Source organism: Balaenoptera musculus, chromosome 19 (assembly GCF_009873245.2).
Source record: "Balaenoptera musculus isolate JJ_BM4_2016_0621 chromosome 19, mBalMus1.pri.v3, whole genome shotgun sequence".
Lineage (NCBI taxonomy): Eukaryota > Metazoa > Chordata > Mammalia > Artiodactyla > Balaenopteridae > Balaenoptera > Balaenoptera musculus.
Window position 1 is genome coordinate 47,732,115 of NC_045803.1, and position 12,262 is coordinate 47,744,376.

The 12,262-nt window shown below is 43.7% G+C and overlaps 2 protein-coding genes across 3 annotated transcripts in view; both read right to left on the reverse strand.

Annotated features, from left to right (window-relative positions):
- Window positions 1–4,031, reverse strand: part of GLG1 (golgi glycoprotein 1) — a 157,090-nt gene extending 153,059 nt beyond the window's left edge. For both annotated transcript variants that reach the window (XM_036833989.1, XM_036833988.1), the window contains exon 1: window positions 3,561–4,031. In XM_036833989.1, coding sequence (XP_036689884.1) covers window positions 3,561–4,007 — 447 coding nt within the window. In that variant the 5' untranslated portion in view covers window positions 4,008–4,031. The remainder of the gene's footprint in view (window positions 1–3,560) is intronic.
- Window positions 1–12,262, reverse strand: part of RFWD3 (ring finger and WD repeat domain 3) — a 62,660-nt gene that overhangs the window by 1,840 nt on the left and 48,558 nt on the right. The gene's annotated exons all lie outside the window — the stretch shown is intronic.

The window sequence follows — 12,262 nt, forward strand, 5'->3', positions numbered from 1 at the left end:
CTAAGCCCGTGCACCACAACTACTGAGCACACGTGCCACAACTACTGAAGACCGTGTGCCTAAAGCCCGTGCTCTGCAACAACAGAAGCCACCGCAATGAGATGCCCACGCACCGCAACGAAGAGTAGCCCCCGCTCGCCGCAACTACAGAAAGCCCGCACGCAGCAATGAACACCCAACACAGCCAAAAATAAATAAATAAATTTATAAAAAAAAAAAAAAGAAAAAGATACTGTTGGTCATTTCAGCCAAAAATATATAAAGTATTTTAAAATTACTCTCAACATAAAGCATGTCTTATCTCTTTATCAAATACTAGACAGTAATCCCTTTGGTATTACTTCTCCTCCACCTGGTAGAACAGCCCAGGATGTATTTTTCCTTTTTACCCTTATACTTTCTAGTTACATATTCTTATAACTAGAACTACTACTAACTACATATACATACACACACACATAACCAGGACTACTATCCATCATTACTGCTAATATACCCACTATGTAACAGGGGGCCCGTTGGGTATACTTAACCTTTTAAAAAGTATGACTCAGCTGACAGGGTTAAAAAAAGAATCCCTCACAACATATAGCCTTAAAATAGTGTCCAAAAGGAGAAAAAGCTGTGAACTAATCTTAGTCTATGTGCAGTTTTAATACAGTTCACACATAAAATTTTAATTTGGTGGCATATGATGCATAATTTGGTGGCATATGATGCATTAGACAAACAGAAAGTATCTGCTGAAATTCTTTAAAGGTAAGTATAAATACTTTCAAATAGATTCTCTAAGTGAATTAGTACATAACTTTGAACACTAAAGAGAACCTTAAAATATCTGAACTTAAGACTTAACCTAGGGGACTTCCCTGGTGACACAGTGGTTGGGAATCCGCCTGCCAGTGCAGGGGACACGGGTTCGAGCCCTGGTCCGGGAGGATCCCACATGCTGCGGAGCAACTAGGCCCGTGCGCCACAACTACTGAGCCTGCGAGCCACAACTACTGAAGCCTGCACGCCTGGAGCCCATGCTCTGCAACAAGAGAGGCCACCGCAGTGAGAGGCCCACGCACTGCGACGAGGAGTGGCCCCGGCTCGCTGCAACTAGACAAAGCCCGCACAGCAACGAGGACCCAACAGGGCCAAAAATAAGTAAATAAATAAATTAAAAAAAAAAAAAAAAGACTTAACCTACCCACATTGTTTCAAAATAAAAATGTGGTTTACTATACTACCATTTAAATACTCACAAGCTTTGCCTTTTCATAATTCTAATAGCAAGAACACAGAGAACAATCTTCCCCAAATATGTATCCAAAGGGATAAAGAAGCACAAATGTCTACTTTCCTATCAAACTGTCCTACTTACCAAAAAGCACATACAAAACATATTCCACACTTTCACTTCAAATGTGCCTAGCTAGTTTACTTTTTTAATCGTTATGCTCTTTCAGACACATAGAGATTTAACTAGTTCTCTAAGTGGAATAAAATTTCTTTTTGCTGTCTTTAAAGGAAAAAAAGAAGTAGTTTAAAAATAGCTCCACCTCCTAAAGAATATACACAGCTGTTCATGATACTATTCTTTCAATTTTTATGTATATAAAATTGGAGGAAAATTAATTAAATTGGAAATTTGGAAACCCCTGCCCCCCCCAAACCCCCTCTTCCAATTTATATGACACCTTTTCTTTCTCTAGAGCATAAAACGGGCTCCATTAGCTGACTCACCTTCAATCAGTCAACACTACTTACTGAGTCTCAGCACTGAATTAGGTACTCTGAAAAGTTACAAAGGAAATACAGGACCTAGTAAATACCTTCAAAGAGTTTAAATCCTTATAAAGGAAGAAAAATGTAGTTACCAAAAGAATACCCTTGCTGAGAATCTTACAGTCAAAGGTGGAGCAGGGACTACATTTTCAGGCCAGGTTCTTTACACTAACTAATGCAAGAAAGATAGTACCTACTAAATTAAACAGACTCCAAAAGTGGTCAAAGCTAAGTTATTTATAGATTATATATGCTGCTACACACTTCTACATGCATGACAAAGGAAGACTGCTCCTGTGAGTGACTGTTTCCAAATGTCCCTAATGCACATAAAGAGACATGTACTCCTTGAATGGGCCACTTTTTGCCACTTTCCCTAATAACATCCTGTTTCTACCACAAACTGCTTAACCAAATGTTTGGTCTTCAATATTAGGATCCTAGTTTGAGAGAACAGCATCTATTATATATCCTCAAAGGCCAAATAGAAAATTTCAAGAAGCTTGACAGAGTTAAGAATCATAGCTGTTATTGACTAGAGGAGTAGTTGAAGAATAAAGAATAACAAAGGATTATCTTTCTAGTTTTCAAATTGTAGATAAGTCATCTAAGGCCCCACATTTCTGGTGGCTCTAGAAATTTCCCTTCTCTCTGTCTCCTGCATGTATATCTTTTCCTCCTGTGAATTACTCTGCGTGGAATACCAGAGCAAATATCACAGGGGGATGAGGGGGAAAAAAACTGCCAAGACTAGCATTTCTGTACAAACCAGTGGTTTTCCTATGACCATGAACACCTTAGACAATTCTGTTAACAATTTCCCAAATAAAACTGTATCCAGTGGTGGCTTCATTCTATCTGTCAACCTTTGGGCCTAATTCTATATACCTAAACCTTAAAAAAAAAAGTATCCCTACCAGATTTGCTCCCAAACTTTGGTAACTGTCAAAAATGCACTTACGTCTGCAGCATTAAATCCAGAGAAGAAATTTTCTGTTACTTAACTGAATCACATCAAACAACATCAAACCTAGACTGCATTAAAAGGTACTGTTAAAATCATAGTCAGACGTCAGAAAGGCAGAGACCCCACAATCCATCTTCAAATACTGCCCCAACTTTTCATGCTTTGGGACTCTAAATCACTTGGAGTAATAGCTTACACTTGAGATTCATTACAAATTGACCAAAAGAAATGAAGAAGAAGGAGGAAAAAAATAAGCATATATTAGTTTCAGCAGCTGGTAAATAACAGGAATTTTTGAATTACAAAGAATAGGGTAAAGACAGTAAATTCGGTTGCTGTCTACAATACACATCAGAATAGAACCAGTTACCTAAACAAACATTATCTACTGCCAATAAACAGCAGGGCATTCTTTAACAGCTTAAGTACGCCAACCATTTTTCATGTTTAAAAGGGTTGCTACAAATTATCCAAGTCGAAACGGATGGCAAAATCCTAAACAGGTTTTCACCGAGGAGCCACCGCGCTTAGAGCATCACACAAAAGACCGGAGCAAATATAAACACGCTCTGGGCCTTCGCCGACTGCAGCCGGGAGCTGGGGTCTGCGTCCCAGACCCCCGCACCCAGAGGTAATGAAAGGTGGGGGTGGGGTCCCCTTCTTGGAATGCGCCGGGGAGCGAGGGGCAGAGAGGGAAGGAGCGAGCGCAGCTCAGAGGAAGCAAGAGAAGCAGCAGACCGTCGTCAGCGGCTTCCAAGGCCGGCGACACCCTCGGGCCCGCACCAGGCCTGGACCTCCCGGCCCCGTCCTGCCTCCTCACCTCCCTCACGTCCTGTAGGCACTCCAACACCGCCAGGTTGTTGCTCCAGGTATGCTTGGGACACACACGGGTCACGTCCTCCCTGCAGGACTCTTCCTCCGCCAGCTTCCAACCCCCGCCAGCCCCGCCAGGCCCTGATCCGCCCCGCCGGGCCGGAGACCCACCCGCCGGGAAAGGCGGCTGCGGCTGCTGAGGCGGTTGTTGCTGCTGCTGCTGCTGCTGCTGCTGCTGCTGCTGGAACTGAGATGACTGAGGCAGCTGGAGCTGACCCCCTAGAGCGCCGCCTCCAGGCTGCCCTCCGAGGGGCAGAAGGTTGGCCCCCGGGCCCTGGCCTTGGCTGTGGCCTCCCTGGCCCTGGAGTTTCTCGGCCCCAGCAGCCGCGAGCAGCAGTAGCTGCAGCGCCGCCGACAAGCGGAACATACTCCGTACACGTCCACACGCCGCCATCTTGAGTCCGCGGCGAGCTCGACGCACCCGCCGGCGCCGCGTATTTAAATGAGGGGGCGGGGCGTCGGGCGGGGCCCGGCGGGGTCCATCCGAGCCCTTCCCCTGCAGGCGCAGACCCGCCAGCTGGGAGCAAAGACCGGGAGTGGCCGAGCTCCGAATGGCCCACGCCCCGGACCTCGGCGGGCGGGAAAGCTGCGCTCCTTGCCGGGGGCGTTCCTGGTGCTCCTTAAGATATCTGGGTAGGGCAGCTTTGCCTAATTCCCTTGGTTGTCGTCACAGAAAAATAAAAAAGGATTGGGATTGCCACAACCAAGATGGCCGGTAGAGTATGTCATCCGTTCAATGACTTGAAAAAAAAACTTTATGTGTAGAGGTGAACTTTACACGATCAGGTGTATTCCGGCATCTAAAAACCTTTTCTTGCATTTCTCCTTGCTTCCTTCTACCTGCCCCAAAAGCCTCTCTTACCCAGAAAAGAAGGCAGCATTGAATCAGGGTTAGGAGCACTCGTTCCAGAATAAGAAAAGAGCCTGTTATAATCCTTGCTCTTCGGCAGACTAGGCAAGTCCTTTAACTTCTCTGACCCTCATTTTTCTCGTCTGAGAAAGACAAGGAGGAGCTCTAATGTATAATTGTGAAGATCAGAAATAATAAAGTGCCTGGCCCACAATAGGGAATTCAAAAAATTATAGCCAGTATTATGAATAAACTGGGAAGCCCTTTGCATGTGAGCCAGATTTTAAGCCAGAATTTAAACTCATGTTTCAAGGAGGCAAAGAAAATAACAAAACATGTCTTTGAGGCCTCAGGTTAATTCTGTGCCTCATAACTGTCTTGCTGACCTGCATGCAGCATCTTCAGCAAGCACTATAGGCAGGGATAGTTGTTTCACTTAACACCAGTGTCCCCTCCTTCTCCATAGGAGAGATGTTATCTTCCTAAAGCATCTTCACATCTACTGTGTCATCTGAGCCATGCATCAGGCCTGAGTTGGGTTCTCACTCAGCTGAAGAATGGCAGAGATGGTAACAGTTCTGCACAGCAGGGTTAAATGTCCTGCCCAGGATGAACTTTGCCAGACTGGGACCAGAACCCCTGGCCTCTCACTTGGCATGGTGCACTTTTATCCCACTCTGCCAGTATACCATGCTGGGGAGTGAGGGCAGCTTGGGACATGTGATCCCCACTGGTCATCCATGTTCAAAAATGCAGCTTCTGCTGTCCTGACCCACAAATGGGCAGTGAAGACCAGACCAGACATAACTAGAACCTGAGAGGTCGGGTGGGGGCTCATGGGCCTCATAAGGAACCCCTGAGACTGAGAGTACTTTAGGGGTACAAACTGCCCACTGTGGCTGACACAGGCCTCTATCTCTAGGAATGAGGACATGTTGACATCTCTACCAAAACTCACTCCTGCTACTGCCATAATGTGGTGCTAAGGTTGCTGCCAACCTTGAGCATTGACTAAGACAGCCCAGGGGAGAACAGATAAATGTACATGTTCCTTAACAGATACGTGGCATAGGTAAATCTCAGGCAGGCTAGAGACCTGAAGTTCTTGAAAAGTCACTTAGGGTCATTAATTTTTTTAATTGTTTAATTAATTAATTTTTTTTGGCCATGCCACGTGGCTTGTGTGATCTTAGTTCTCCGACTAGGGATTGAACCCAGGCCCTCAGCAGTGAAAGCACAGAGTCCTAACCACTGGATAAGGGTCATTAATTTTCAATGATGGGTCTCCATGTGTGCAGACAACAAGTGGGAGTTTATTTTTTAAGCCAGTTTAAGGCCAGAAATTGACAATCCGCTAAGAGAAGCCAGCAGTTGCCCATCTCACAGCCTGCAGTGAGAAAACCCTAGACTCGGCCACAGACTGCCTCTGGAGATAGGGAGGAGTATATGTGCCTATCTTGAAATCACAGTGACCAACAAGGAAGAAACTGAGAGAAATCTGGGAACCTGGCCAGCTCAGGCTGTGTCAGGCAAGTCAGACTTTACAGAAAGCACAAACCCGCAGGCCAGTGGGAAGAGGGTTGACCTGACCTGGGTCGCCTGGACTCAGTGACTTGTCAATAAAAACAGACCGTCTCTATCACAAACTAGGAATTCATTTTACCCTTTACTGTACCCTTTGTTTCTTGATCCTCACTTCCGTAACTCATCCAATAGATGCGTGTTGAGCATTTTTTTAATATGCCACACATTGCTCAAGAACTGGCTTATATGAGAGATAAACAATAAGATAGTGAATAAAGAGCAAGATAATTTCAGATAGTATAAGTACTATGAAGAAAATAAAAGATAGGGACTTCCCTGGTGGTCCAGTGGCTAAGACTCTGCACTCCCAATGCAGGGGGCCTCGGTTCGATCCCTGGTTAGGGAACTAGATCCCACATGCCACAACTAAGAGTTTGCATGCTGCAACTAAAGATCCCACATGCTGCAACGAAGATCCCACGTGCCACAACTAAGACCCGGCACAGCCAAATAAATAAATAAATATTAAAAAAAAAAAGAAAGAAAGAAAAGATAAATGGGATGACTGGGGTGGGGAGGAGATTTTATATAAAGGCAGCTAGTGATCATTGAGTTAAGAGTGAATTGGCATAAATTTAAAAAAAAAAAAAGGGGGGGGCAGATCTAAAGATATCTTAGTCTGTTCAGACTTCTATAACAAAATAGCACACACTGGGTGGCTTATAAACAACAGAAACTTATTTCTCACAGTTCTGGAGGCTAGAAGTCCAAGATCAGGGTGGTAGCATGGTCAGGTTCTGGCAAAGGCCCTCTTATGGGTTGCAGACAGCCAACTTCTAACTGTGTCCTCACAGGGTGGAAGGAGCTGGGAGCTTTGTGGGATCTCTTTTATAAGAACACTAATCTCATTCATGAGGGTTCTACTCTCATGATCTAAGCACCTCCAAAGGCCCCATCTCCTAATACCATCACAGTGGGCATTAGGATTTTAACATATGAATTTAGGGGGGACAAAAACATTTAGACCATAACAAAAGAGTTCCAAAAGCAAAGGTTAATGACAAGTGCAAGTTCAAGACAAGGGAATGAGCATTCAGAATGAAGGCCTATGTGGCTGCATTGAAATGAGGAAAGAGGGCACTAGAAGAAGGAGTCAGAGAACCCATCAAGGGCCAGATCATATAAGGCCCTCAGGCCCTATATATACATGAAACTGGGGAGGATTCTGATCCCAAATACGAGTACAAATACAAATTTGTATTTACGCTGAAATAAAACCATAAAAACTAGATAAAATATATAAAATATCTTTTGAGGGGTTAGAAAGTAACTCATACAGTGAGGAAATGGGGGGCTACAATCTTTGAGAAAAGAGAAGTACACAGGGGAGCTCCAGCCCAGATTTATTTCTGAGGGGACTGTCCAAATTGTGGCTCAGAAGAATTGAGCCCTTGCAGAAAGCAGTAATCTTATTGGGCTGAAAATATACAGGTAGGCGTTCAGAATCCTCCAAGTGGCTGGGACTTAAGGGTCAAAATACTGGAGAGAAGGAAACCACAGAGAAAGAGCCAAAAATCTGTGAACAAATTTCTCTCAAATGGCTGACTGACTCCTAAGCTGTCCATGCACAGAGTCAGACTCCAACAAATCCTGAAGAAAACAATAGCTGAGAGAGCAATAAATTGAGAGAGATTTCAGCCGCCCCATAGTACTGGGGAAAGAGCTTGGACCCTGCTGAGGTGTACAGGCCTTGGTAAACACCCCTGGCTTTTAACTGAGGCCTCAGAAGTGTTACACCCTAGGAACAAAGGCCATATTGCAGGAGGAAGGACAACACCCCAGGGGTAAGGACCTTGCCCTAGAAGAAAAGGCAAAACTACAATGGGCCAACCCTAATAAAGCTTAAAACATGCCTCAGTGGGGTCAAGGTGACCCTCCAGTACTCTGTCTATAAGAAGAAAAATTAACCTTTTTGGAGAAAGATTAATACCATCCAGAGCTTCTATAATTTTTAATCTGCATGGTCCAGCTTTGAATCAAACATTATAAAGCATGCTAAAAACAAAACAAAGCTGAACTAAGCTAAACTAAATAACCAAAAACAAAAAGTCAGCAAAAACTCCATATGATTCAGATATTGGACTCATCAGATGGGGACTTTAAAATAGCTGTGACTAGTATGCTATAGAAAATAAAAGATAGATAAAATAGGTGAAAATAGAGAATTTCAACAGAAAATTGGATTCTATACAAATAATCAAATGGACATTCTAGAACTGAATTAAAATTCATTAGATAACATAAAGAGCAGACTGGATATCTTAGTCTGTGTGGGTTGCTTTAACAGAATACTATAGGGAATTCCCTGGCGGTCCAGTGGTTAGGACTCCATGCTTCCACTGCAGGGGGCACGGGTTCAATCCCTGGTTGGGGAACTAAGATCCCGCAAGCCAAGTGGTGCGGCCAAAAAAAAAAAAATTAAAAAAATTTTAAAACCCCAAAAAACCAGAATACCATAGATGGATAGCTTATAAACAATGGAAATTTATTTCTCATAGTTCTAGAGGCTGGGAAGGCCAAGATCAAGGTGCTGGCAGATTCACTGTCCAGTGAGAGCCCACATCCTGGTTCACAGACAGCCTTGGCATGTCATTGTAAAACTGGTGACAATCAAAGAGAGAAAGAGAAAATCTTAAAAGCAGACAAAGATGTATTATCTTCAAAGGACCAATAACAGGCATATCTGATTTTTCATTAAGAAACTATGAAAGCCAGAAAACAGTAGAATGACATAATTTAAATACCAAAAGAAAAAAAAATGTTGCTAACCTAGAATTCTACACCCAGGGAAATTGTACTTCAGAAATGAAGTACTAGGGACTTCCCTGGTGGTCCAGTGGTTAAGACTCTGTGCTTCCACTGCAGGGGGAACAGGTTCCATCCCTGGTTGGGGAACTAAGATCCCAAATGCCGTGCGGCACGGCGAAAAAAAAAAAAAAAAGTAATGAAGTACTGATACACGCTACAACATGGATGAACCTTGAAAACATAATACTAAGTGAAAGAAACCAGAGACAAAAAGCCACCAGTTGTAGGATTACATTCATATGAAATATCCAGAATAGGCAAATCCATAGAGACAGAAGTAGATTAATGGTTTCCAGGATATGGGAGGAGGGGAGAACTGAGAAGTATGGGATTTCTTTTGGGAATGATGGAAATATTCTGGAATCAGATAATGGTGATGAATCAGATAATCACAATCATAACATTGTGATTATACTAAAAACCACTGAACTGTGCACTTAGAATTGTTAAAATACTGGAGTTTATGTTACATGAATTTGATCTCAATAAGTTTTTAAAAATGTAATTAGATCCATTCAAAAAAGGTGAAATAAAGACATTTGCAGGGACTTCTCTGGTGGCACAGTGGTTAAGAATCCACTGCTAGTGCAGGGGACATGGGTTCAAGCTCTGGTCTGGGAAGATCCCACATGCCACGGAGCAACTAAGCCTGTGTGCCACAACTACTGAGCCTGCATGCCACAACTACTGAAGCCTGCGTGCCTAGAGCCTGTGCTCTGCAACAAGAGAAGCCACTGCAATGAGAAGCCTGCACACTGCGGCGAAGAGTAGCCCCCGTTCACCACAACTAGAGAAAGCCCGTGCGCAGCAACGAAGACCCAATGCAGCCAAAGATAAATAAACAAATAAATTTAAATAAATAAATTAAATAGTTAAAAAAGGCATTTGCAGACAAACTAAAGCTGAGAGAGTAAGGTAATTCATTGCTAGATGGTCTGCGCTACTCTAGGCTGAAGGAAAATGATCCCAGATGGAAGCATAGGACTGCAGGAAGGAATAAAGAGCACTGAAAGGGTAAATATGTGGACAATTAATATTGTTTTAAACAACGATAATAAGAGATTTTTAACATATGTAACAGTGAAATATATGACTCCCATAGCATATAAAGAAGGATGCATATTGTAACTGCTAGGCCCTGGAGTCTAGGATAAACACTAAAAGAATACTACAAGAATGTGTAAGTGTAAAGCATTTGATTAATCCAAAAGAAGGCAAAAAGGTGGGAATAAAGTGACGAAGAACACGTAGGATAAACAGAAAACAATTGCACTAGGTTTAAGTCTACTTAAATCTAAGTGCATTGGGAAGCTGCTGGAGAGGTATCAGCCGGGGTGTGGTTTAATCTCCAAGCAAGAGCGAATAGAGCCTTTAACCACCTCACAAGTACCCTCAGTGCTCAGCATGATGTTGGGCACATAGAGGGCAATCAATGAAGGCTTACTGAACTGGCCAAGCTGCTCCTCCCGCTGCTGAGTGGCTGAAGTGACTTCCCTGAAGCCCTCTAATTGTTCTTCTCATTGTTTGGGCAAGCAAGGTGAAAAGAAGTGATGGGGCAGAGCACTTTCCTCCCCTGACTTCTTACCATCTTTCCCATTTGAGGACTATGGCAGCTTCCAAAATACAGGAATGCTTTCCCAAACTTCACTGTGCAGCTGAATCACCTGGAGCAATTTTCAAATTTTTCTGATTATGGAATCCAGGAATATGCTTTCCTAACAACCAAGGCAGCACTGGTCCCTGCCAGTCCTTGGCAACTACTGCTCTAGTGCAGGACTGCATCAGTGGTCTCTCTTTCCTCAAGCACCTCCTGACCTTTGCCATATCCAAAATTTCAAGATCATGTAGATATGACATTGACCCATGAAGTTCTAACACGTTCTTCCTAAAATTTTTTTTTTCTTCTCCTTTAATGCTCAGCTCAAAAGTCTCAATATTTTTGAAGCCTTCCTAGGAAAATTAACCCCTTTTCAACATGCCATTTTTAGATTTATTCATTTATAATTCAGCAGTTCTTTTCTGAGCACCTCCTATGTACTTCCTGCCTTGGGGATAGCACTGTAGTTAGAAGAACCAGCCTGGACTGTCTGGGTTTCATTGTCTAATCCAACATTTGCCTCCTGGTGGGTTATTCTGGGTTCTGTGAGAAGCAATGTCCAGACAGGATTAGCTGTGGAAGAAACTTATTAGGATTAAAGCCTCACAGGAATGGGCCTGCTTTAGCATCTCTTGCCATGCTCAGTCATTGGCTGGAAGAACCCTTGGGGAGTGTGGCCTCAGAGTGAACCCAGCGATGGATTTCAGAGCACAGCAGCTGGTCAGTTACAGTCCCCACAATTGGACATCTGAGAGGCAAATTTTCATGACCATCATATTCCATCCCTTGTGCCCCATAGATTTATTTCTCTACACAAATTTGATGAACAGCTACTCTATAGTTTCCATGGATCTCTTTTTCAGAGGGAAAAAAGAAGAGGGAGGTTAGTGAAATAAACTAATGTCCATCATTGCTGGTGATCTCAGGGCTGCAAGTGGTATTCATCCTCTTTTTCCTCCATTCTGAATTTCCTTTACCCTCAGCTAGCACCTCAGAAGTCTTGGTGGCTTACCTGGTGATGTGACCCAAGCCTTCATTTCTGGGGTGGTGTTGGTAGTGGGCATAATAACCTTTTCATCCTGGTGTGGTATTGTTGCATGTCTGTCCACAGTTAGAGAGAGGCAACGGAGCACCAGAAGGCATCCAATTGGACCACTTGGATATTCCTCTTTGCTCCCATTATGTACAAGCAGCCCTACTTCCTCCTTTTGATCAGGGTTAGTTACCACTGCCAATATGGTGATTCCTCTTCTCACCTATCGGTCCCTGGGCACAAGGTCCCAAAGTGCTCTGGTAGCAGCCTAATTTATAGTTCAGTGGGACCCTTGCTGTGTCCTCTGGCAAAGTGCACCCCTGTAGGAACCCAGGACCTTCAATGATGTGGAGCCCAGGTTGCTGGGATGGTAAGTACAAAATCACCCAGGTCATTGGGAGTGACAGTAAGTGGAGCCACTCCTGTTTCCTCATGTTGGTTCCTGGACCCATGTATTCTGCCTAATGGGGAAACAACACCAATAGAGGTCTCTTAACACTGCATCCTGAAGAATGACACCCTATTCTCTCAGAGTGTTGCTTCTTAGCTAGTGCTTCAGCTATGTCTTTAGAAGGTCAGTATCAGTATGCTATTAGCTGGCTGTTTCTGGATGGGATAGTATATGACAAGACCAACAGATCCCATGGTCATGGATCCACTTCTGCAATCCCTTCACTGTACAGTGGGTCCCCTGGGTCAGATGCTATGTTGTGTAGCAATCTGTGCCTCAATCTGGCATTCTGCTGGCAGAAGCCCTGAGAGCAAGAAAGTTAAATC